The sequence below is a fragment of the Anomaloglossus baeobatrachus genome, chromosome 4 (genome assembly GCF_048569485.1).
Source record: "Anomaloglossus baeobatrachus isolate aAnoBae1 chromosome 4, aAnoBae1.hap1, whole genome shotgun sequence".
Classification (NCBI taxonomy): domain Eukaryota; kingdom Metazoa; phylum Chordata; class Amphibia; order Anura; family Aromobatidae; genus Anomaloglossus; species Anomaloglossus baeobatrachus.
Genome location: NC_134356.1, coordinates 404,887,258 through 404,914,529, shown reverse-complemented (window position 1 = coordinate 404,914,529; position 27,272 = coordinate 404,887,258). Strand labels below are relative to the sequence as shown.

General features: G+C 47.2%; 1 protein-coding gene across 1 annotated transcript; it reads left to right on the top strand.

The window, feature by feature from the left end:
* Nucleotides 1-301: 301 nt before the first annotated feature.
* Nucleotides 302-26,971, top strand: PFKFB3 (6-phosphofructo-2-kinase/fructose-2,6-biphosphatase 3). The gene is made up of 16 exons (XM_075345326.1): nt 302-1,276; nt 9,124-9,249; nt 9,503-9,599; nt 10,079-10,145; nt 10,225-10,299; nt 10,578-10,634; nt 11,887-12,011; nt 12,216-12,423; nt 13,290; nt 13,596-13,741; nt 20,931-21,035; nt 21,156-21,285; nt 21,392-21,454; nt 21,674-21,738; nt 21,879-22,040; nt 24,703-26,971. The coding sequence occupies exons 1-16, from the start codon at nt 1,198-1,200 to the stop codon at nt 24,757-24,759; spliced, it is 1,563 nt and encodes a 520-aa protein (XP_075201441.1). The 5' UTR covers nt 302-1,197; the 3' UTR covers nt 24,760-26,971.
* The last annotated feature ends 301 nt before the right edge of the window (nt 26,972-27,272 follow it).

Genomic DNA, 27,272 nt, shown 5'->3' with positions numbered 1-27,272 from the left:
ATCCTATTAATATAAGTAATAAACTACAGCTGTAATGTAGATTATAGTACAGTTTATTACTTCCATAGAAGATCCAGCGTGTCAGGGGTTACATGGTACGTGCAGCTCGCTGCAGTTTTCTGCCGGTAGTTGGGCGGAGTGGGCGCTAGGTGGCAGCACAGAGGCAGGTGGGAAGCGTGCAGTGACGTCGGAGGGTGGGACGCTGGCGGTGACGTCACTGGTGTCACGTTGCCTTTTGCCGGCCGGGGTTTTCTGCTTTGCAGAGTGTGGGATTCTCTCAGATGCGAGAGGAGAAGCGATAGAGGAAGAGCTGCTGCCTGCCCTGTGCGGAGACACCGGACATTACACTGTGCCCTCAGCGCGGAGACACCGGACATTACACTGTGCCCTCAGCGCGGAGACACCGGACATTACACTGTGCCCAGCGCGGAGACACCGGACATTACACTGTGCCCAGCGCGGAGACACCGGACATTACACTGTGCCCTCAGCGCGGAGACACCGGACACTACACTGTGCCCAGCGCGGAGACACCGGACATTACACTGTGCCCAGCGCGGAGACACCGGACATTACACTGTGCCCAGCGCGGAGACACCGGACATTACACTGTGCCCTCAGCGCGGAGACACCGGACATTACACTGTGCCCTCAGCGCGGATTCACCGGACATTACACTGTGCCCTCAGCGCGGAGACACCGGACACTACACTGTGCCCAGCGCGGAGACACCGGACACTACACTGTGCCCAGCGCGGAGACACCGGACACTACACTGTGCCCAGCGCGGAGACACCGGACATTACACTGTGCCCAGCGCGGAGACACCGGACATTACACTGTGCCCTCAGCGCGGAGACACCGGACATTACACTGTGCCCAGCGCGGAGACACCGGACATTACACTGTGCCCAGCGCGGAGACACCGGACATTACACTGTGCCCAGCGCGGAGACACCGGACATTACACTGTGCCCAGCGCGGAGACACCGGACATTACACTGTGCCCAGCGCGGAGACACCGGACATTACACTGTGCCCAGCGCGGAGACACCGGACATTACACTGTGCCCTCAGCGCGGAGACACCGGACATTACACTGTCACCTGTGCCATGGCTGCCCGCTAGTTACCACTGCTAGATTATCTCTGCGAGCGCCCCTCCACGTGAACACTGTCAGCACCTGTACCCGCTGCCATGCCTATCGAGCTCATGCAGAACAGGATCAAGAAGATCTGGCTGCCCAAGGACGAGATGCCCGCGGTGCCCATGAATGGTAGGTGCTGGGGTGAGGATCCAGATGGTCCTGGTGGGATCACCGGGGATTCCCTGCAGGTGGCGGCATCCACACTGCAGGATTGGTATGGCGTGGGTGGCACACAGCGTGACTTATGTGTGGTGGGGGCATCACCCAGCTGACCACGGGTCCTGGCTGGCACAGGGTGGTAGTGGTACCTGGTGTGGGGGAGGGGGGAAGCATCACCCAGCTGATGACTCACGGACTCCAATCCCAGCAGTGGGGGATGAGCAGTGCTGAGGCATCCATTGTCACTGCTGGGAGCAGTCATCATTGCGTCTGTGCTGGGTGTGTAATGTATGTACATGGTATGGTGGGAATGATGTGCACGTGCCATTACAAGGGTCTGTGGCCAGTGGATAGGAGGCCAGTGGATAGGTGGCCAGTGGATAGGTGGCCAGTGGATAGGTGGCCAGTGGATAGGTGGCCAGTGGATAGGTGGCCAGTGGATAGGTGGCCAGTGGATAGGTGGCCAGTGGATAGGTGGCCAGTGGATAGGTGGCCAGTGGATAGGTGGCCAGTGGATAGGTGGCCAGTGGATAGGAGGCCAGTGGATAGGCGATGGAGCTCAGCCTCTTAGTGCCATGGCTCTTCTTTGGATTAGTGAGCCCGGTGCAGGATCATTGATGTAGGCCCTGTGAGTGCGGACATCAGCCAGTAATAGGAGCTGCTCCCTCACTGGACCAGTGGCCACAGATAATGGATATAGGTGCAGATTGCTCAAGCACGATGGTAGTCTGTGGGGTAACTTGTGGCCCCCATTACAAAATCTCCATCTATCACAGGTCTTCCCATGTGGGATTGTGCCATGTGTGCCCCCCTAGGCTCCAGGTGTGAGTACAGCTATCACCCACCATATCTCTGGCCCTGCGTGTTAGGGGTGCTTCACACACAGCGAGATCGCTACTGAGATCGCTGCTGAGTCACGGTTTTTGTGACCTCATTAGTGATCTCGCTGTGTGTGACACTGAGCAGTGATCTGGCCCCTGCTGTGAGATCGCTGCTCGTTACACACAGCGCTGGTTTGTTTTTTTATTGTTGCTCTCCCGCTGATAAGCGCACATCGCTGTGTGTGACAGCGAGAGAGCAACAATCCTGAATGTGCAGGGAGCAGGAGCCGGCGTCTGACAGCCTGCGGTAAGCTGTAACCAAGGTAAACATCGGGTAACCAAGGTGGTTACCCGATATTTACCTTCGTTACCAGCCTCCGCAGCTCTCACGCTGCCAGTGCCGGCTCCTGCTCCCTGCACACGAGCCGGCAGGACACATCGGGTAAATAAGCAAAGGTTTGCTTATTAACCCGATGTGTGCTGTGGCTACGAGTGCAGGGAGGCAGCGCTAAGCGGTGTGCACTGGTAACTAAAGGCTACTTTACACACTGCGATATCGGTCCTGATATCGCTAGCGTGGGTACCCACCCCTATCTGTTGCGCGACACGGGCAAATCGCTGCCCGTGCCGCACAACATCGCCCAGACCCGTCACAGATACTTACCTGCCCGGCGACGTCGCTGTGACCGGCGAACCGCCTCCTTTCTAAGGGGGCGGTCCGTGCGGCGTCACAGCGACGTCACTGAGCGGCCGCCCAATAGCAGCGGAGGGGCGGAGATGAGCGGGACGTAACATCCTGCCCACCTCCTTCCTTCCCCATAGCGGCCGGGAGGCAGGTAAGGAGAGCTTCCTCGTTCCTGCGGCGTCACACATAGCGATGTGTGCTGCCGCAGGAGCGACGAACTACATCGTTACTGCTGCAGTAACGATAATCGAGAATGGACCCCCATGTCACCGATGAGCGATTTTGCACGTTTTTGCAACGATGCAAAATCGCTCATCGGTGTCACACGCAACGGCATCGCTAATGCGGCCGGATGTGCGTCACAAATTCCGTGACCCCAACGACTCCGCATTAGCGATGTCGCAGCGTGTAAAGCCCCCTTTAGTTACCAGTGTCCGCAGCTTCCAGACGCCGGCTCCGTGCAAGCCCAGCATCGCTTGCACGTCGCTGCTGGCTGGGGGCTGGTCACTGGTCGCTGGTGAGATCTGCCTGTTTGACAACTCACCAGCAACCATGTAGCGATGCAGCAGTGATCCTGACCAGGTCAGATCGCTGGTGGGATCGCTGCTGCATCGCTAAAGTGTGACGGTACCCTTACTGTGGCTAGGAAGTGTCCGGCAACACTCCTGTGGGATACAATGGAGTGTAATGGACAGAAATAGTACCTGTTTTGTGTATGCAAATGGATTTTTCTGGACTCTAGTCTCCCCTAGTAATAATCAGTACTGCTAGTGTACATAGGTATTGCCCAAATCTATTAGAAAAGCAGAGGACGTCTAGCAGAGATTCTGGGCACTTTGTTTCCATGTCCGCACCTTGGGGCACTTGGTGCCCCTAGACATTGGACTGTGCCATCTAACATTCTGAGTTATAGCTGTAGTCCTTGTGTCAGGTCACTAACAATTGCCCTTTAGAGGTATCAAAGTTATCGCATTACACTGGGGACGTTTAGGCTATGTGCACACAGTGTGTTTTTGCGCGTTTTTTGGGTGTGTTTTTGGGCTCAAAACTGCATTACTATGCTTCCCCAGCAAAGTCTGAGTTTTCATTTTTGTTGTCCGCACACAACTTTTTTTTTTTTTTTTTTTTTTTTTTTAAAGCTGTGTTTTTGAGCTTAAAAAAAATGGACATGTCAATTCTTTCCTGCGTTTTTCTGCATCCCCCCCACCCCCCCATATGATGCATTGGAAAAACGCATAGATCAAAAACACGCTAAAAACGCATGCATTTTTACCGATGCGTTTTCTTGCCATGGGTGCGTTTTTAGCAGCCAAAAACACAGCGTAAAAAAACCACACCGTGCGCACTTAGCGGTTTTTTTTTTTTTTTTTTTTTTTTTTTTTTCTACTACCTTTTTGTCTCATTGCTAAGTGGATTGGACTCCGTAAAGGGGGCAGGAGTCCTTATGATGAGAAAGTTTACTATAAAGAGGCGATTGTTGGTGTAGGAGTCAGATCAAAATCACACAGATTTGTTTTTTTAATCTCAGTTGAGGCCATCGGTGTGCAAAAGACAAGATATTTATCTATCCACACAGAGCATAAAACATGAATGACCAAAATCAATGTGCGGGGAAGGCCTAAGAGGCTTGGCTGCATATAGGCAAGCACGCTTGGGGGGAATAGGTCATCAGAATTGCCACCTCATCTGAGATCAGCGAAAGGTAGAGACGGATACCCTGATTTCAGCAGTGTGCTTGCTGTAGTTTTGATAAAATCACTGTTTTATCTGCAGGAGATTATCACTAGAGGATTAGTAGACCTGTTGCCAGGTAGTCCTCCATATTCATAAACTCTGTATAACCCCAACCTCACCACTGATTGGTAGCTTTCTACCCATATACACAGAATGCTGCCAATCAGTGGTTTGGGCAGTGTCATAGAGCTCAACATTTGGAGATCTGTGCAGATAAAACCATGATTGTATCACAATTACTGTAAGTAAAACATTGCTGGAATCAGGGTCTCTGCCCTTGTATGATGCTGCTTTCAGATAGGGGAGCAAACACCCTGTAACAGATTCCCCTTAAGACTGACATGAAACCCTCTTATTGTTATAGTAAAGTTTGATACAGATTTTCAACCACTTTTGGGGAAAAAAAATAGTTTATCCAGGTTCCAGTAAAGGGCTTTGATGAGTTTGCAGGAAGCCTTGATTACAGCTTTTAATGTGCAGAACTGCCTTATGATTCTCCTAGCTTCAGAGCTGGTATTTTCTATGGTACTACGTTATCAAGGTGAATCTGTTATGGGTATCTGGCTGCAGCGTTCACGGGACGCCTCCAGCAGACAAGCTTGCCGTCAATCAGCCACCGCTTAATACGCGGTCGTCCAGTAGTGCACAGTCTCTTAATCAGCATCAGTAAGATCAGGAGTGTACTCGAAGTGCTGAAGAGGCACAAGTGCTGGCCTAAATAAATACTGCTGTTTAGTGGCCTTAGGGTTGGTGCAAGCCCTTAGGTGGGCTTTGCACACTACAACATCGCAGGCCGATGCTGCGATGTAGAGTGCGATAGTCCCCACCCCCGTCGCAGCAGCGATATGTGGTGATAGCTGGCGTAGCGAAAGTTATCGCTACGCCAGCTTCACACACACACTCACCTGCCGTGCGACGTCCCTGTGGCCGGCGACCCGCCTCCTTGTTAAGGGGGCGGGTCGTGCGGCGTCACTGCGACGTCACACGGTAGGCGGCCAATCAGAGCGGAGGGGCGGAGATGAGCAGGATGTAAACATCCTTCCCACCTCCTTCCTTCCGCATATCCTACGGAAGCCGCAGTGAGGCCGGTAGGAGATGTTCCTCGCTCCTGCGACTTCACACACAGCGATGTGTGCTGCCGCAGGAGCGAGGAACAACATCGGACCATTGCGTCAGCGTAATTATGGATTACGCCGACGCTGTACCGATGATACGATTACGACGCTTTTGCGCTCGTTAATCGTATCATCCAGGCTTTACACACTGCGATGCCGGATGTGCGTCACTTTCAATTTGACCCCACCGACATCGCACCTGCGATGTCGCAGTGTGCAAAGTGCCCCTTAGTGTCTCTATGAGCCAGTCCTAAAAATCCATGAGATGGGGAGCACTGCCATCATGAGGAGTGCTCCGGCCGGCCAGCGTGGAGTGAATGTCATCACCCATCACATTTATAGGCTGTATACCTGTCACGTTGACCCCATCCCATTAAATGGAAGGGTTTATTGACCCGCTTCAGGGTGCACAGGGGAAGTGAATAATTTGGATATAGAAAAATCAATGAAAAATATATATCTGTAAAGACCGTTCATTTGCAAAGATAAAAAAAAACAAAACCTGACAAAACCTTCCAGCATATTAGGAGGAATGCGTGCTGGGATCGCTGGTGCATGTGTCTCGCTCATGGGTGGTGAAAGTCTTGAGGTGGCGAGACAGTTTACTAATCCTGCGCCACGTGTAACCATGGATCAGGTAATGTCCGGATTATAGAGCTAAAAGCAGTCTGCTCCGTGCCCTCTGCAGCGGGTTCTGTCAGATTCAGTCATCCCTCGGAGTAACTTTCCAGTCAGACTGGATTTCCGATAGGAGTACAGGTCCAGATCCCCAGCAGTTATTAATGAGCTGAAGTGACGTCTGTAGTCTTCATGGTTCAGTAACCCTGTAAAGTTACCTGTATAAACTGCCAAGTCAGATAGTCCTCTGCTGGCCTCGTGACGGAGGCTGCCGGCCAGTTCTGCTTGATGCCATGGCTTCCTGTTCTTATTTCTCACAACCATAATATCTGTAGACTTGAATGGCATCCCAATTTTTTATAGAGATATATAGATATATCTCTCTTTTGGCTATTAGGAGTTCCTGTCATGTACTGGACTTGGGCTACGTTTCCACAATCCGGATGGCACTGTGTTCTAGATTAGAGTCCTGCAAGTTGGTGCTCATTCGCTGGCATCCGTGTGGTGCCTCCTCTGTAGGCCTGGTGGACTGCCATGATGTTGAGCCTGGGTCCTGGTCAGCTCTAGCCCATCAGTCCCAGAAATGGTTCCATTTGGTTCTTCTTGACCTGTCTCTCGTTTTTACCTGGTGAAGTGGAACATTTTCTTGGATCATCATCAGAAGAGATTACATAGCAAGGTGCAACGGTGATGTGAATATGGCTGGCAGGAAATCAGCCTGGAGTCATGAGAAGCCCTCAGGGCAGGGAATTGTGGCCTTGGAAGCCTGTAAGCAAATATTCAAGTCAACACATGGTGTCTTGGTTAATGTAAAGGCCCCGTCACACACAACGAGATCGCGAACGAGGTCGTTGCCAAGTCACAGTTTCTGTGACGTAGCAACGATCTTGCCAGCGATCTCGTTATGTGACGCCTACCAGCGATCAGGCCCCTGCTGTGAGATCGCCGGTCGTTAACGAATGGTCCGGACCATTTTCTTCCAAGGCGATGTCCTGCTGGGCAGAACGCATCGCTGTGTTTGGTGCCTACCAACGACCTAACAGGGTCCCACCACCGCCGAGATGGTTATACAGGTCGCAGATCGTTACTGCGTCATTGGTAAGGTCTTACTGTGTGACATCTTACCAGCGATCCTTATCAGGTCGTTTCGTTGTCAGGATCGCTGGTAAGTCATTGTGTGTGTGACTGGGCCTAAGGCTATGTGCGCACTAGAAATGTGAAGTTTCTCAAGAAAATTTCTTGAGAAACTTCTGGGAGTGAAAGATTTCCGGACCTCTGGGAAAAATCCGCACCAAATCCGCATGCGGATTTGCCGCGGAATAGCCGCGATTTTCCCGCGGGTGGTTCCCTGCGGATTTTTGCAGGCTCTACTGCCGAAATCCGCAGGGTACCTGCGGAAATAATGGACATGTTCATTTTCTCAAGAAAGTTTCTCGAGAAATTCTTCTCAAGGAAATTTCTCGAGAAAAATCCGCACCAGTGCGCACAGCTATTTTTTTTTACCATAGAATTTGCTGGGAAATGTCTGCACAAAGATTGCAGACATTTCTCAAGAAATTTCCGCGGCAAATCCGCGGGGTAAATCCGCGGGCAAAACGCACTAGTGCGCACATAGCCTTAAGCCAAATTCTAGTGCTTCATTGTTCTTAGTAGCACATCCAGTCATCTGTAGTTCTACAGCTTGTACGTAATTTATTTAGGATGATCTGCTTAGAATTAAACAAGATGACTGTATTTTCTGTGGATTGGTTTTTCCTTGATGGGCTATTTTAGTCCTTTGGTACCAGAGTGATCTCCCCCATCCTGTATACTCCTGATGTATAGAGGTGGGGTCTAATGGCCTGTATCTTATCGGATTACATGCGAATGACGCATATTCATATATTGGATGACCTACATGAGGCTTTCACTCCAAGGCACAGCGCTCATTTCTGCACACTTCTACTCCTCTCATGGAAACGCTCAATCTCAAGAGATGCGAGTCTGGTCCACCGTGTTGTCAGAAATACTTAGCTCCTCTTAGAAGAGGTATAGTAGAATCTAGTTTTTTGTGAGTCTTGTTTGTGACCAACATGAATTGGGTTTATGTTTTGTTTTTTTGTTTTGTTTTTTTGTTTAGTTTTATATATTGAAGTTTCTCTGAAGTTGAGGTATTGTTAGATGTGATGTAGGTCCTGGACACTTCGCCTACACCTGCTGTTAATTTGCTTTGGACATTGGAAGGGTCTCATGTAGCTGGACAAATAAAATTTTATGAGGAAAAAGGTCCCATAAATGAACCTTGAAGACAGTAGACTAATGGTCTGTGTATGGAGGCCTCGGACACACTATTTTCTCGGAGATATAGATTTGGCATGTATGATTTCAGACTGATGATCCTTATGATCTCCCTGAGATAAGCCAGATCCAGAGATGTCCCATAGAGAACATGGGAGCACTACTCATGGTGACAGTCTCCCTAGAGAAGTACCAGCCAAACCACCATTTGGTCAAAACCCATCCCAAGCCATAAGCGTGGGTATTCTCTGCAGTGTCGGTTACTTGCGCCCGGTAGCCCCTCACATGTGTGTTTTCCGAATGTGTTAGGAATGTTGATCAGTGCCAAGTTTCCGGCACATAATAGACAGTATGTGCTGTCTGGGATAAAGCAATTATCTGACCCAATAGCTGTGTCAATAGTTCTCCCATTTCTTTTATATCCCGCAGGGAGATTAGTCAGCTTATTCCTGTAATAGTAGCACAGTTCATTGTCCTACTACATAAATAGCAGCCTTCAGTTTAGTAATGAACACTAATACTAACGTATATGGGAATTGTTCATTAATTCTCCATATTCTTCTTCAGTAGGTGGACCCCATCTTGCGAACTCTCCCACTGTGATTGTGATGGTGGGGTTGCCAGCTCGTGGAAAGACTTATATTTCCAAAAAACTTACTCGTTACCTCAACTGGAGTGGCGTTCCAACAAAAGGTAAGAGATATCTTTTCTAATTGGACCATACATAACTGGGGCTACTTGTGCAAGTTCTTCTATAATGGTGAATGCTGCAGAGGAACGTATAGGCCTGTTCTTCATTAGCCACACTACTATAACCTTGAGCTGTGTGGTCTAGACTGAAAATGCTCTACAGCTTTTATCCTTTTAATAATGGGCTTCTTTGTGATGCTGAAGTTTTTTCAGGGTAAACTTATACTGCAGACTTGAATGTTCTTCTCTTTCACAGTGTTTAATGTTGGGGAGTACAGGCGAGAAGCTGTTAAGGATTTTAGCTCCTTTGACTTCTTTCGTGCGGACAACCAGGAAGCCATGAAAGTCAGAAGGTTGGTCTGTTAACATTCATCATATTGGAATAATCCATTGTTTATCTGGTAATAAGGCGCTTATATAGTTTGTCATTACAGGTTTATTCCCTTAAAAAATAGCAGGGGATCTGTAAGATGCGGGGATAATGTCCTGATCACTGGAGGCTTGACTCCTCGGAACCCAAGATTGGCTCTGCAGCCTTATCTTGAATGGAGGAGTGTGTGCATGTGTGATTTCTGGAAACGGAAGTTGCGCAAGCGCACTTTGCTTTCTTCAGGACAGGGCTGCAGAGCTCCGTTCTCAATGTTCCAGAGCCCTGGTTTCAGGATCACTGAAGGAGCGGGCCAGCGGTCAGAACCTCAGTGATTAGCTACTTTTTTTTTTTTTTTTTTTTTTTTTTTTATATTTACTATTGGTCCCCTCAGATGTATTTTTGAAGACTTGATGTTTCAATCTTTCTATGCATTCATATGGTGCTTTCTATTTTGTCCCATAGACAATGTGCCTTAGCTGCTTTAACAGACGTGAAGTCTTACTTAACAGAAGAAGGGGGCCAGATCGCTGTAAGTCTCCGTACTTGGATTTCGTGGTTGGTAACACTCTAGATACTAGAAAGTAAACATGATCGCTTATGTCTTGTAGGTTTTCGATGCTACAAATACAACAAGAGAGAGAAGATCAATGATTATCGATTTTGCCAAAGAAAACGATTTCAAGGTTAGTTGTCACAAAAGCGGCATCCTGGTGAAAAGTAACTAATGTGCAATGGTGAAGTGGCCGTCTGTTATATAGCGGTAGTCCGTAGTTGTACACCTTGGAGCATTTGATTTCATTTGTGAATACACTATAAACTCTGCCACTGAGTTATAGTGATGTTGCCTATAACTTAACGGCATCAATAAATAATGATTGTTAGGATCTGTCAACTCTTTGCAACTCTATAAAATATATTACTAAATTTATTTATTTTTTTTTTTAATTTTTATTTTTATTAGGTATTCTTTATTGAATCTATATGTGATGATCCGTCGGTTGTTGCCAGCAATGTTATGGTGAGTCTTCTTCTAGATCGTTGAACATATCTTAACCCCTTCACTACCTATGATGTACTTACTGAGATGTCATAAGTCGTCTCCTTACCTTTTGATGTGAGCTCACACGCCAAGCCTGCATCTTCCCTGCACATGACATCTGATCAATCTATGACAGCGTGATTTACCATACGCCGACAGGGAGCACGCCATTCCACGCTCCCGTGATCTGATCGGGGGTGTTCCGATGAGTTCTCATCACAGATAGGGGTCAGCTGATGACCCGTGTCTGTTTTAAGACTCATTTCCTGTAGATTGTAATTTTTGCTATGCATAGTAGCTTCAAGTCCTCTAAGGGGACTAGTAAATACAATAAAAAAAAATTAAAATATGAAAAAAATAAAACTTGACCGACCCTCTCAAATCCCCAAATCCCCCCCCCCCCCCCCTTTCACATTTTGCATCGCCGCATTCAGAAACTAATATCAAAATCTAAAATGTAATAAATCTGATCGGTAAACAGCGTAAGGCTGTGTGCCCACGGGAGCTCGCACCTGCGGATATATCCGTTGGTTCGTCCGCAGGTTTCCCGCTACAGCTCCCCGGAATCCGCAGCTATCCATAGCTGCGAAATATCTGCGTAAAACCTGCGGACGTACCGCCCTCTATCTCCATACTGGAGGGCCGGGACGTCCGCAGGAATAACTGACATGCAGTTATGTGCAGCTGCGGGACATCCACGGCATATTCCGCAACCGCACATACCGCATCATGGACACTGACACTCCCCATGTCCTATAGGATAACCTGGGGAGTGTCTGTATTTGCTAAAACCTGCGGATTTATCTAGAAAATACAGATAAATCCGCAGGTCCGAGCTCCCATGTGCACATAGCCTTACAAAAAAATTAAATTGCAGAATCGCAATAAAATACAATAAGAGGAGATCATAACATAACCAAAAATGGTATAAAAAAAAAATAAGCCACCAGTTAGCCCCAGATCCTGAGGGGAAAAAAACGCGGTTCGTGGAAAATTGTCAAAAGCAAACATTTATTTATTTTTTTAATCACTTTAAATGCAAAAAAATTCTATCTCACACGTTTTGGTATCTATGTACTCAGTTATTGCTCTTAAAAGAGGGGGATCAAAAATGAAAAAAAAAACAAACAAAAAAAACCAACAAAAAACACAAACTAAATCTGACAAGGTGATGACTGTGTTAATATCTGCAATGTCATCTCCATTAAATATTGTGTCCTGATGTTTGCAGGAAGTGAAATTATCCAGCCCAGACTACAAAGGGTGTTCATCAATACAAGCACTGGATGACTTCATGAAGAGGATCAACTGCTACAAGAACATGTACGAGCCCCTTGATCCGGACACTCATGACAGGTAACGCTTGTGTCCTGCCCAGGCTTTTATTGCTATTAGTTTACACATGAAGTATTTCTAGTAGTTTTATATGAGCACACTAATCCACAATGAAGTCATACCGTCTTTGAGATGCTGACTAAGTACATTTTCATAAATTGGCTCTTAGTGTCGGTAACTCGAGAAATATATCTCATTAAATGTGTCTGCCCTTCTCTTCTCCAGAGACCTCTCCATGATTATTGTCATTGATGTTGGACGAAGGTTCCTGGTGAATAAAGTAACGGATCACATCCAAAGCAAAATCGTGTACTATCTAATGAATATCCACGTCCAGCCCCGCTGCATATACTTATGTAGAGCTGGGGAGAGCGAGTGCAATGTCCAGGGGAAAATCGGTGGCGATTCTGGCTTATCGCAACGGGGCAAGAAGGTGATTAATGCTAAACAGACGATCTGTATTGTATTATTTGTGTCACCCTGCATTAAATAGTATGACGATGTAGGTGTTTGTTTTTCTTGAACTTGTTTTTGTCTAAAAATTTTTCTAAATGTGCCTCATTAAAACTTTTCACGGTTTTGCCTTCTATAGCCTCTTTGTTGTACTGTCTATTGCTGACTGAGGAAGGGATTAACTGAGCAAACCTCAGTGAGCTCATTCTCACAGCCCAATGGGACAGTTTAACTCCTGCCTTGTGTTTTAAAATCTCCTCTTGATTGATTTGACAGCAATGTTGAACTTATATAAAGACAGAGGCTGTGAAAGTCGAACGGTGCAAATTTTTAATTTTAAAATGTTTCAAACATACATTTTTATTACTTACAGCAAGATGGAATTGCAGCTGTATATTGCTCAGGCCAAAAAACTACTACTACTCCAGCAGGATACAGCTAAACCCCCACTAGGTGGAGGCAACACAGGTGCAGGTGGAGCCATTCACACTCACTTCCAAATATGGAGGAGGTAATGGCTGGATGGTAAAACTGCACACTAGTGGCTTGCATAGAGCACTGTTCACACTAGCAGACGCACAGTCACAAACCCGCAGCCTATTAGGTGACGCCCATACTATCTTCCTTATTTTTTGATATTATATATAGGGTTGTAGGCATACGTCTTATGGCCATAACGCTAACAAAAACCTCATATTTTTTTGTACAAGATACAGCCAGGCCCCTTTTTGTTCGGCCTTGCCATTAGAGTTTCTGTCCTTATGTAGCGCGCAGTGGGGGGTACGGCTTGGCAGCCCGCCTGATCTAATAGTATGGGCGTCACCTAATAGGCTGCGGGTTTGTGAGTGTGCGTCTGCTAGTGTGAACAGTGCTCTATGCAAGCCACTAGTGTGCAGTTTTACCATCCAGCCATTACCTCCTCCATATTTGGAAGTGAGTGTGAATGGCTCCCCCTGCACCTGTGATGCCTCCACCTAGTGGGGGTTTAGCTGTATCCTGTTGGAGTAGTAGTAGTTTTTTGGCCTCAGCAATATACAGCTGCAATTCCATCTTGCTGTAAGTAATGATATTCTTTCTTTTTTGCTTTTTGATACAAACATACATTTTTAGTTCAAAATGATTCCATACAGAGCCTTTCCTTTTATATCTTAGTTTTCATTGCCCTGAAGAAATACATTGAGGACCAGAACCTAAAGGAGCTGAAAGTCTGGACTAGTCAGCTGAAGAGAACGATTCAGACGGCTGAAGCATTGCATGCGCCCTATGAGCAGTGGAAGGCTTTAAATGAGCTTGATTCTGTAAGTTAGAATATTAGCATAATTATACATGAAGTCTGGTTACATTTAACCTATATCTTCTTATAATGTGATTTCTGGATTATGTGCCATGTAATGGCTTTCATTCTTGTGCCATCTGTTTTAAATGTAGAGTATCAAATCTTAAAGGGAATCTCTAACCAGGTTTTTACTACCCAGCATGATATAGAGACAGAGACCCTGATTCCAGTGATGTCCATTTTGGGTTCTGCAAATTTTGATTCTTTAATCTGTTACAGATATACCAATTCTTTGAACGTAGAGCTCTATATAACCCCTCTCACACCACTGGCTGCTTTCTGTGTACACGGTGCATGGGCAGAAGCTGACAATTCGCGTTGAGGGCAGGGTTATACAGAGCTCATAATTATGGAGCAGGTTTACTAGTCCTATAGTGTTAATCTGCTGATAGTGCGATTTTTGAGAAAAATCACTGTTCTAAGCAAGCCCAGTAAGTGACACATTGCTGTAATTGGGATCTCTGTCTCTACATTATGCTGCTCTCAGATTAGGTGGTAAAAACTTGTGACAGATTCCCTTTTTAAGGTGGCTATACAGTTTAGTCTTAAGTTTATCATAGTGTATGATTTAAGCCGCAGTCACACTTATGAGTGACTCTCATCGGCATCACCTGGTACAGCCGCACATTCTCCTGACAGGAGCTGCTCGGCTGCATAGAAATACATGCAGCCAACCCGCTCCTGTCAGGAGAGTGTGCGGCCGTGCAGGGTTATGCCGATGTGCGAGTCACTTGTAAGTGTGACTCCAACCTTAGTTTTGGTCTATCAGGAAAATTTTTACACTGAAGGATCATTGTTAGCCGACCAATAATAAGACTGTCATTGTTTGGAAGGTAGTTAGCTTTGTTTAAAAATGTACGCCTTTCTTCAGCGCTCTATTGGGAGACCCAGACGATTGGGGTATAGCTACTGCCTCCGGAGGCCACACAAAGCACTACACTAAAAAGTGCAAGGCCCCTCCCCTTCTGGCTATACCCCCCCGTGGTATCACGGGTTCTCCAGTTTTCAAGCTTTGTGCGAAGGAGGTCAGACATCCATGCATAGCTCCACAGATTTTAGTCAGCAGTAGCTGCTGACTATTTCGGATGGAAGAAAAGAGGGCCCATATAGGGCTCCCAGCATGCTCCCTTCTCACCCGTTGATGGTGTTGTAAGGTTGAGGTACCTATTGCTGGTACGGAGGCTGGAGCCCACATGCTGCTTTCCTTCCACATCCCCCTGGGGGGCTCTGAGGAAGTGGGATCCTGCCGGCCTCATAGCTCTGACGCCGGGCTCCATCCACAGACCCATTTGAACCTGCTGGATACGGAGCTGGAGTACCGTTCAGGGACATGGCCCTGCACCATTACAGGTACTCTGTGTCCCCGGACACACAGACACAGCACACTCCAGACTTGCTGGGTGTGCTAGTGCGCCGGGGACAGTAAAGGGTTACAGTCACTGCAGCTTTGCTGAGTGACTTTGTGTATTGGGAACTACCGCGCCGGACGCTCCGGGAGCGGCGGCGCGGCTGGGACTTGTAGTTCGCCGGGGACTGGGCGCCGACCGCGCTTTTACGGCGGCGGCGCTTATAAATCCAGTCCCCGGCTTCTGCGGCCTAGTGCCGCTTCGTTCCCGCCCCCCTCCCTGTCACTCAGGGAAGGAGACAGACGCTGAGCAATCAGCAGCGCCGAGGGCTGGAGCCTTATTTACATGCTCCAGCCCTCTCACTGCACACTGTCGGACGCCGGATTCCCGCTCTGACTTGGGGCACACCCACGGCCCGCCCCTCCTCACACGAGCTGGGGAAGACGCCGGCAGCCATTACTGCAGTCCGAGCTCGGACTTTCGGCAACCAGGCAGGACGGTGGCGACCATACACCCGCTTATAGGCGGGCGGTAAGCGGCACACATAGTGCTGACCCCAATATATACTGCAGTGTGTACATGTGTATTTTAACTGCATAGGTCGCTATATGCCCGCTTGGAGAGCGACGCATCAGCAGCAGGAAAGCAGGTGTGCTAAGGCACAGGCTTTCTAGGCTGCTTGTATTGCACGTACTGAAGTGTTCATTTGTGTTTATACTTGTAATACATTGCACTGTACAGTCGCTAGTCTTAGCTATATTCTCCTGGAATCGCTAGACTACAGCAGCAGAAAACCAAGGGTGCTGGGGCACAGGTTTTTTTCTATGCTGCTTGTATTGCATGGGCTGCAGTGTGCATTTGTACTTGTGCTTGTATGCTATACATTGCACTGTATGGTCACTCTTCTGGGCTATATTCCCCTAGATGACTAGTCTACAGCAGCAGAAGAGCAGAGGTGCCAGGGCACAGGCTTCTATGCTGCTTGTATTGCTTGTGCTGCAGTGTTCATTTGTACTTTATGCTTGTATGCTATACATTGCACTGTACGGTCACCAATCTTGGCTATATACTTCTAGATGGCTAGTCGGCAGCGGCAAAAAAAAAAAAAAAAAAAAGCAACACAGATTTTCAGTGCTGTTTTTACTACATGGGATGCTGTTCATGACACCGTCCCTTTGTGTGCATGCTCCCCTGTAGCACTTCGTCTGCCGGGGTCTCTAGCACTTCGTCTGCCGGGGTCTCTACTAGTCGTGGCCAAAGAAACCACCTGTCATCCCTGTCCAAGGACAGGGACGGAGTTGCAGTTTCGACAGATATATTGTCATAAGATAGAGACTTGCAGTCCAGACAGGCCATGGGCAATCTTCCTGACCAACCTCATTTGGAACGGGGGGGGGTCCCAGGAGGACTCTCTGTATGATAAGGCAGCTCTCCAGGACTTTGATCCTGAAATCGCTATCGATCCGGATACACCGGATGGTAACGCCATACGGAATGATCCTATAGCGTCCATCAATGGAAGGTTGGATCTTTCTCCCTCAGCTCCCCCAGTGGAGGAGTCAGCTTCACAGCAGGAGAAGTCCCTTTTCAGTATCTCAAACGGATATTGAGTATTTTTCTGGCCACGCTGACTTTAGAGAAGCAGTCCAGAAACACCACGCTTACCAGATAAGCGTCTTCTCCAAACGTTTTTAAGATACACGTTATCCCTTTTCCCCTGACGTGGTCAAGCGCTGGACCTAGGGTCCAAAGGTGGATTCTCCAATCTCCAGGCTTGCGTCTAGAGCCATAGTTGCACTGGAGATGGGGCTTCAATTAAAGATGCCATTCACAGACAGATGGACTCTGGTTGAAATCTGTCTAGGAGGCTATCGGCGTGTCGGTTGCTCCGGCATTCACAGCCGTATAGGCAACCTAACCTTTTCAGCTGTTCTTGCGCAGCTGGCCTTGAGCACATGTACATCTGTACCGCAGAGGCGTCCGTAACCCCGTAATGTCTGCACTGCGACTTACCCTATTAATGCTGTCCTAAACGTACAGTCGAGTTTTCGGTCCTTCCCAAGCTCGGGCAGGTCCCAATTGTCCTCGTGCAAAAGGGCTACAAAACCTTAGACGGGCTCAGATTCCGGCCGGGCTCAATCACGCCCAAGGAAGGCAGCCGGAGGAACCGCTACCAAGGCGGTCTCCTCATGTTTCTCAGCTCTCTCTCTCTCTCCGCATCCGCGGTTGATGGCAGACTCCTCCGCCTTTGGCGACATTTAGCTGCCACAGGTCACAGACCGGTGGGTGACGGACATTGTGCTCACGTGCACAGGACAGTGTTCTGTTCTCGTCCTCCGACTCCATCCTTCAGAACGGCCCCACCTCCCCTCCGAGCAGATGCCCTGCTGCAGGCGGTGGACGCTCTAAGAGCAGAAGGAGTGGTGATCCCTGTCCCCCCTCAGGAACGAGGGCGAGGGTTTGTACTCCAATCTCTTTGTGGCTCCAAAAAAGGACGGCTCCTTCCGTCCTGTTCTGGACCTAAAACTGCTCAACAAGCATGCGAACGCCAGGCGGTTCCGGATGGAATCCCTCCGATCCGTCATTACCTCAATGTCTCGAGGAGACTTCCTTGCCTCAACAGACATCAAAGATGCCTATCTCCACGTGCCAATTGCTACGGAGCACCAACGTTTTCTACGTTTTGTGATAGGAGACGACCATCTTCAGTTCGTAGCCCTGCCATTCGGTCTGGCGACAGCCCCACGGGTGTTCACCAAGGTCATGGCAGCAGTGGTAGCAGTCTTGCACTCTCAGGGACACCCGGTGATCCCTTACTTGGACGATCTACTCGTCAAAGCACCCTCTCAAGAGGCATGACAATGCAGCCTGAATGTTACGCTGGAGACTCTCCAGACTTTCGGGTGGATCATCAATTTGGCAAGGTCAAATCTGTCACCGACTCAATCACTAACGTATCTCGGCATGGAGTTTCACACTCTATCAGCGATAGTGAAGCTTCCGCTGCACAAGCAGCGTTCACTGCAAACAGAGGTGCAGTCTCTCCTTCAAGGCCAGTCGCACCCCTTAAGGCGCCTCATGCACTTCCTAGGGAAGATGGTGGCAGCCATGGTGGCAGTTCCCTTTGCGCAGTTTCATCTGCGCCAACTGCAAGGGGACATTCTCCGCCAATGGGACGGGCAGTCAACCTCCCTGGACAGGAAAGTCTCCCTTTCCCAGACGGCCAAGGACTCTCTGCAATGGTGGCTTATTCCCACCTCATTGTCACAGTGAAGATCCTTCCTACCCCCATCCTGGGCAGTGGTCACGACAGATACGAGTCTGTCAGGGTGGGGAGCAGTTTGTCTCCGCCACAGGGCTCAGGGGACGTGGACTCAGCAGGAGTCCACCCTTCAGATCAATGTTCTGGAAATCGGGGCAGGGTATCTTACTCTACTAGCTTTCCAGCAGTGGCTAGAAAGAGAGCAGATCCGAATCCAGTCGGACAACTCCACAGCGGTGGCATACATCAACCACCAAGGAGGGACGCGCAGTCGGCAAGCCTTCCAGGAAGTCCGGCGAATCCTCATGTGGGTGGAGGACACAGCATCCACCATATCCGCAGTTCACATCCCGGGCGTAGAAAACTGGGAAGCAGACTTCCTCAGTCGCCAGGATATGGATGCAGGGGAATGGTCCCTTCACCCGGACGTGTTTCAGGAAATCTGTCGCCGCTGGGGGGTGCCGGACGTCGACCTAATGGCGTCTCGGCACAACAACAAGGTCCCGGCATTTATGGCACGATCGCGCGATCACAGAGCTCTGGCGGCAGACGCCTTAGTGCAAGATTGGCCGCAGTTCCGGCTCACATATGTGTTTCCACCTCTGGCACTCTTGCCCAGAGTACTGCGCAAAAAATCAGATCCGATTGCAGCCGCGTCATACTCGTCGTCCCAGACTGGCCGAGGAGATCGTGGTACCCGGATCTGTGGCATCTCACGGTCGGCCGACCGTGGTCACTACCAGGCCGGCCAGACTTACTGTCCCAAGGGCCGTTTTTCCATCGGAATTCTGCGGCCCTGAACCTGACTGTGTGGCCATTGAGTCCTGGATCCTAGCGTCTTCAGGATTATCCCAAGGGGTCGTTGCCACCATGAACCAGGCTAGGAAGTACACCTCTGCTACGATCTACCACAGAACGTGGAAGATTTTCTTAACCTGGTGCTCGGCTCAGGGAGTGTCTCCCTGGCCATTTGCATTGCCTACTTTTCTTTCCTTCCTGCAATCGGGGTTAGAAAAGGGCTTGTCGCTCGGCTCCCTTAAGGGGGAAGTCTCGGCACTATCCGTGTTTTTTCAGAAGCGTCTAGCACGTCTTTCTAAGGTGCGCACGTTCCTACAGGGGGTCTGTCATATCGTACCCCCGTACAAGCGGCCGTTAGAGCCCTGGGATCTCAACAGGGTATTAGTTGCTCTCCAGAAGCCGCCTTTCGAGCCTCTGAAGGAAGTTTCCTTTCTCGCCTGTCACAGAAGGTGGCGTTTCTCGTTGCGATCACATCGCTTCGGCGAGTGTCTGAGCTGGCAGCTCTGTCATCCAAGGCTCCCTTCCTGGTGTTCCACCAGGACAAGGTAGTGCTGCGCCCCATTCCGGAGTTTCTCCCTAAGGTCGTATCCTCATTTCATCTTAATCAGGATATATCCTTGCCTTCCTTTTGTCCTCATCCGGTTCACCGGTATGAAAAGGACTTACGTTTGTTAGATCTGGTGAGAGCACTCAGAATCTACATTTCCCGCACGGCGCCCATGCGCCGTTCCGATGCACTTTTTGTCCTTGTCGCTTGTCCGCGCAAGGGGTTGCAGGCTTCTACAGCCACCCTGGCTCGATGGATCAAAGAACCAATTCTAGAGGCCTACCGTTCTGCGGGGCTTCCGGTTCCTTCAGGGCTAAAAGCCCACTCAACCAGAGCCGTGGGTGCGTCCTGGGCTTTACGACACCAGGCTTCGGCTCAACAAGTGTGCCAGGCAGCTACCTAGTACAGTCTGCACACTTTCACCAAGCATTATCAGGTGCATACCTATGCTTCGGCGGATGCCAGCTTAGCTAGAAGAGTCCTGCAGGCGGCAGTGACACCCCCGTAGGGGAGGGCTGTTTTGCAGCCCTAACATGAGGTATTTCTTTACCCACCCAGGGACAGCTTTTGGACGTCCCAATCGTCTGGGTCTCCCAATAGAGCGCTGAAGAAGAAGGGAATTTTGTTACTTACCGTAAATTCCTTTTCTTCTAGCTCTTATTGGGAGACCCAGCACCCGCCCTGTTGTCCTTCGGGATGTTTTTTGTTGTTTGCGGGTACACATGTTGTTCATGTTGAACGGTTTTTCAGTTCTCCGATGTTACTCGGAGTTAATTTGTTTAAACCAGTTATTGGCTTTCCTCCTTCTTGCTTTGGCACTAAAACTGGAGAACCCGTGATACCACGGGGGGGTATAGCCAGAAGGGGAGGGGCCTTGCACTTTTTAGTGTAGTGCTTTGTGTGGCCTCCGGAGGCAGTAGCTATACCCCAATCGTCTGGGTCTCCCAATAAGAGCTAGAAGAAAAGGAATTTACGGTAAGTAACAAAATTCCCTTCTTTAGTAGTCCACAATTTTTATAGATCAATCCTTCCCAAGATGGATCTATTTAACCGCTACCAATAGATAAGACCAGTTTGATAAAGTGTAAGAACCAGTATAGAGTACAGTGTGTACTTTACATCTCCACTGGCAGGATGAGCTTCTGTCTAATGTGCATGGCCTCCTGCTATAGTGCTGATTTGTCCTTTGATCGCCCAGGGCGTTTGTGAAGAAAAGACCTACGAAGAGATAAAAGAACAGTTTCCAGAAGAGTATGCACTGCGTGCACAGGATAAATATCACTACCGCTACCCATCAGGAGAGGTGAGTGGTCCCTATTCGTGCTCTGTGCACATTACAGCACAGTGTTATTGTAGGTCACAGATCCCAGCACTGCCTGTTTCCCGTTGTGGAATTTACGCTTTATTCTTCTGTTTGCTGCAGTCGTACCAGGATCTCGTGCAGCGTCTGGAACCTGTCATCATGGAGCTGGAGAGACAAGGGAATGTCCTGGTTATTTGTCATCAGGCCATTATGAGATGCCTCCTGTCTTATTTTCTGGATAAATCTGCAGGTATGACAGTATTCCGCATGTATTTTGTATACTGTCGCTGTGACTTGTGCTGTATTATTTACGCATTATCCTAATCTTTTGTAACTCTTTTATAAACTTTTTCTAGATGAAATGCCGTATCTGAAGTGTCCGCTACATTCAATGCTAAAACTGACTCCATTTGCATATGGTAAGTGTCTCATTGTGAGACTGGGAAAGTATCTGGTGGGGTGTAGGGCCAAGGAAAATTGTTGGGGTTCCAAAACTCCAGAATGGGTAATGAAAATTTTCTCTGGATTACAATAAAATTAAAGCCCCATTACTGCATTATTCTTTAGTATCACACATGTATCAGATATAACATATGAATTGTAGTTGTGGATCTAATTGACTTTTTTCCTGTTCTCAGGATGCCGCGTCGAGACGGTCACTTTCAGTGTAGATGCTGTTAACACCCACGTGGACAGACAAGAGGTGAGCTGTTATATTGTCGCTTTTTAGAAATCCGTATCGGGAATATAAAAGCCTTACAGCAGGTGACTTGGCCCAATGGATAGAGTAATCTGAAGATTGCGTTTCAATAATCATTATATGTGCCTCTTCACATTCTGCAGGATTGTAAGAAAGGTCCCACTCCACTGATGAGACGTAATAGTGTCACCCCTCTTGCAAGTCCTGAACCAACAAAGAAAGCGCGGATCAACAGCTTTGAGGATTTCGGTGCTGCTCTGTCGGGCTGTGCCTCTCAGGAGCCATCTGCGGTACAATCCCCACAGGTTGGTATCTTCCTCTGATCAAGTCCATGTAACTGTACAATCCTTTATAGTATGAGGAGTATGCGATCACAAGTAGTGTAATATTTTACTCCTAGAAATTACAAGTTGTCTCTTTGTCCTGTGTCTTCTCTCTGCTTTTTTAAATCTAACTTCTGACTTTTGACCTCTTCTTACTTTGGTCCATTTTCTTCTTTACAGCCTTTACTAGGCAAGGCTTGCCTGTAAGTATTCACTTTTTACTTTCACCTCCATTCTTCTCTTCCACTTATTAACACCTTTTTCAAGTACAACAACTGTAACTAACCTGCTTATAAAGATGAGGCTCCTGGCCTGCTTGTGTGATCCTTGCTAGATTGAATCCCATTGCCCTTTTTGCTTTTACCTTTAGTAAGTAGCCATTTATAAGACTTTCCTTCATGTTCCCGATTTACTTCATACCCATTTCACAATCTGTGCCCAATAGTTATTCTGCACACCATGCAGTCCTCCTTTAAGGGTGGGTTGACACCCCCTGAGATTAATCTCCAATTTCTTCCCCTCCCTTTAAAGGCTCTCAGTTTGTCATTGGGTCTCTTTGGCTACCCTATTGTTATTTAGAAGGTAATTGGTTGAGAGCATGCTGGCCGCCCTTCTCATGTAAAGTGACCCTCTAAAAAAAAAATGTTCTTCCTGTGATAGGAGATGACACATTGTACACACCCATAAGTCTGCACTTTTGCGTCCTTGTTCGATCCTCTACATTCATGATTGTTTGGCATGCTTGGTGTTTCCATCATAGTAGTGCAGATTGTTAGGTGTTTTGTGTATATACATATAATAAATGCACACACATGGTGCACAGGAGCATGTCATCACTGTGGTCTGTCACTGACCTCTAGTAAATTATGCCATGGAGAATTCATATGTGTGAACATGTACAATAATGGACGCCTGGATAGTCTTTCTAGCGAAAATAGTGTTGCAAAATCATAAACATGAATTGCTATATAAACACCCTAAAGGAAATCTGTCTAATCCAGGGGTCTCAAACTTGGCTGGGTGCAAGGGCCACACATAGAAAAAAAGATAATTAGGGGGGCCGCATTCTTTTCAGCACAAAGTGACCTTTTTATTGGTACTACGCTATATTATTATTATATTTTTTTTTAAAATTTTTCCTATACACCACCTTTTTGGATCTTTTTTTGTATGTACATTATAATGTGCACTTTTTTTGTTTTGAATATACAAAAATACCCAACAAACTGATGGTGAAAAAAAAATAAAATTGTGCTTTATTTTTTGTCCCCCCCCCCCTTCCTTTTTGTAAGTAATACAGTTTAACATATTAGCAGCCTATAGTAATTTTGGCCAACCTCTTGTAGTAATGTGCCCATCATTGGCCCCATACTTTTCCCATTCTTGTAGTAATGTGCCCATCCTATAGTAATCCCCCCCCATTACTAATGTGCCCATGTAGGTCCCCTTCTTGTAGCAATGTCCCCATTCTGCTCCTCAATTCTGCTCCTCAGTTGTGCCATTCTACACACTCACATACTTGTACTCGTATATATTCACTCACTCGTATATATTCACACACACATATATATATATATATATATATATATATATATATATATATATATATATATATATATATATATATATATATATATATATATATATATATATATATATATAATTAGATAATATATTCATACTCATATGCGCACGCACACACACTCGCGCAGCCACTGTCAGGGCTTCTTCTGAAATTCAGTTGACTGTTCTACTGGTGCTGCGGAGAGTCAAGCCCTCATTGGCCAGCGGCTGCCATTGGAATAGTTGTGCAATCAGAGGCGAGCAGCTGAGGTCACACCCGTCGGTGGCTGCCTTTGGGAATAGCTAGCTGTGCGGAGAGAGAGTGACTGTGCAGTGCCGGCAAGATTTTCATCTGAAATAAAGCGCTGACTGCTGTGGCCCCATGCATCGGCCACGATAGTTACTGGGTCCATGTGCCTGCGGGTCGCCAGAAGCAGTTTGAGGGGACTCATGTGCCTTGCAGGCTTTGTGTTTTGAGACCCCTGGTCTAATTTAATGGGAGCATAAAGTAACGACTGAGAATCTGATTCTAGCAATGTATCCTTTACTGAGCTGCTTGCTGCAGTTATGATAATTTGTTTAAAGAAAAAAAGTGAATTTATCATTAGAGAATTAGTAAAGCTGCTGCCACGTAGTCTTTGATATTCATGAGCTCTGAATAACGTAGCCCCCTCCACTGATTGGCAGCTTTCTGCCTATGCACAGTGTACACTATCAGTGCTGTAGGTGGGGTTTTATAGAGCTCGACATTCAGAGAACTTCTAGATTTGTTGTAGATAAAGTGGGGCTTTTAAGAAAACTACATCATGCAGCCCAGGAAGTGATACATGGCTGGAATCGGGGTCTCTGCCCGTGCATCATGCTGTTCTCAGATAAAGCAGAAACCTCCCGACAGATTCCTTTTAGTTATCATAACTCTGCCATGCTTTATTTCACGTGGCTGTAGGTGCACCATCCTTCATTTCTTTGTGTTTCGCCTGATGCTTTGGTGTGTTGTAATGTTTCCATTCTGCTGCATGCTTTAATCCTAAATTACACAAGGCTTACGTGCATTGACGCATTTCTCTTCTCCTCTTTGCAGAGCATGAGTGATCCAGAGTTTCATGGGCAATTCAAGGCCTGCCAAGTCAACAAGTGATCATCTTGTCATTTTCTGCGTTCTGTGCTCCATTACTGAACTTTGTCTGCGAACGTCTTCTCCTTGGACCCAAGTGCTAGAGCCCGCAGCTGCTTCTGTCAGAACGCATTCAATCAAACTGGAAACGCAGATAAACACCAAAGGGTTTTATTTTGTTCTTCGTTTTCTTTTCTAACCAAGAGTTGAGCAAGGAGCCTCCGGTTCATTTCAGTTTGCGGGGTGCACAGCTGGAACTGCTTGTACGCCGCCAAGTCTTATTTTGTGTTGTTCAGTTTTACATAAAACATTATTTTTTTTTATAATTGTTTTCATTTTGCAGACATTTTAGTTGATTTTTAGTTTTATATTGTTTTAGATGTTAGCCAAACTGCATAAATTTAAAAATAAAGGCCTAAAAATGGATAGGTAGGTGGTGCCTTGCCTGCCCCATCTGCTTGCGGATGCAGTACTATGCCCTGAAACTTTCGGAGATATTGCGCATACTTTACATCTCTTCCTGCTGTATTATACGTGACATTCACTCTGTGGTATATGGTGAGGCTTCAGATTGCTATTCATTGCCTAATGCAGGAATGGGTATGCCACGAATGGGTATGCCACAGCAAGAGTACAGTTGAATCTTGTTTGCCAATCCAATAAGGTTTCAAACCTTAATTTCTAAATCTTCAGACCTGATGTTTTTCATTATGCTTAAAGTGATTATTCAGTATTTATGTGCCTAAGCACTAATATGTAGTCACGAACTACCTGCCTGTTTTGCCCGGTGCTGATCCCTGCTGGCACAAGAGAGGTCACGGACTGCTCTTGATGGCGATTTCAGCGCTTTCGCCATTGAGTGGCGGATATTCCGCTCTGCTCTGTTGATTGGGTGTGACTGCCGACATGCTGACTAAAAGCTGGCACAAGAGTGGTCACTGACTGCTCTTGATGGCTTGATGACAGCTTCTGCTGACAAAGCATTGAGTGGTAGCTTCTTTTCCGCTCTGCTCTGTAGATTGGGTGTGACTGCTGATATGCTGATTGAAAGCTGGCACAAGAGTGGTCACAGACTGCTCTTGATGGTGGCTTCTGCTGACTAAGCATTGAGTGGCGGCTTCTTCTCCACTCTGCTCTGTTGATGGGGCGTGACTGCCGACATCATGCTGGCTCTTTGCAGCCTTACCGTGCGAGCAAACTATCAATCAGTATGGCTCCAGCAGTCACAGGCCAGAAGAGGAGCTGCTCTGTTGGCATGGAGCGGTCAGTGGCTGCTCGGTGCCGGGTACAGCACACGGGCAGTTTGCATTTAAATACCTGCCTGTTTAGTTTTCAGGCACTTAGTAAAAAAAAACCAAACACATGTATAAGATAACCTCTTTAAGTTGATCCGGTCTGTGCTCTTGCACCGCCATCCCATCTTTCTGCATTGATGCTACTTCCTCCATATGCCACAGTGTGACTAGCACCATACTCGCCATAAGCTGCTAGTAGATCAGTATCATGAACTGCTTTCTACAAGTTGAGTTTTCTGGAGCGGCTTCCACTGCTCACGCCTTCATTATTATCTCCTAGAGCACGCACACACACTTTATGAATGGCACAGGGAATGGCCATATCATTCAATATATTTTTATTTTTTCTGTTTGAATCCCTGAGGAACAATATGATACACATAAGGGTGGAGAGGATTCTATTTTTGTACAGTTTCACTTTATCTCCAAGATGCATACTTGCACTTTAATGATTGACAGGGCTGTGAGGCTTGGATGATGCTCGGAAGTAATGGCATGGACTGGTATGGGAAGAGACTGATGGAAGATTGTTTTATTGAGGCATGGTTGTGTTTGACACTTGGAAATGCAACAGTTAAATGGCGCTCGTGCTGATCTGAGACACCATTACTGTTCCTCTGGGACTGATTATATGGGCGCATAGTTAAATGACAATTATCCCATATAAATGTTTGGATTTTGTGGTATAAGGGGCTACAGTTGACTGTCGTGGACCCACAAACCTGCGTTTGATTGTGTTTTTTGTGAGTAATTGTATTTGACTGGAAAATGTTCTGTTCCTTTTTTTATATTTTGTATATTTTAAAGTTTCTTTAAATTCTGCAAGTTTTTTTAGACATGTAAGAACATCAGACACTCAGGGTATGTGCGCACGTTGCTTTTTACCTGCTTTTTACCTGCTTTTTTGCTGCTTTTTCTTCTGCGCTGTTTAATGCCAAAATGGATGTGTTCTTCTATTCAAGCAAAGTCTATGGGAATTTGGGTTTCTTGTTCACACTATGTTGTTCAAAATGCTGCCTTTTTGTGGCAGAACTTTGGTCAAAAACTCAGCTTTTCAAAGAAGCAACATGTCAATTGTTTTTGCCATTTGGGTTTTGCACTGCAAAGCTGAGTTTTTGACCAAAGTTCTGCCACAAAAAGGCAGCATTTTGAACAACATAGTGTGAACAAGAAACCCAAATTCCCATAGACTTTGCTTGAATAGAAGAACACATCCATTTTGGCATTAAACAGCGCAGAAGA

Bases quoted from the DNA above. Each gene is read 5' to 3' on its own strand.
- PFKFB3 (XM_075345326.1), top strand. From the start codon at position 1,198: ATGCCTATCGAGCTCATGCAGAACAGGATCAAGAAGATCTGGCTGCCC. The intron at 1,277-9,123 runs GTAGGTGCTGGG...ATTCTTCTTCAG, and splicing joins GCCCGCGGTGCCCATGAATG to TAGGTGGACCCCATCTTGCG. The intron at 9,600-10,078 runs GTTGGTCTGTTA...TTTGTCCCATAG, and splicing joins GAAGCCATGAAAGTCAGAAG to ACAATGTGCCTTAGCTGCTT.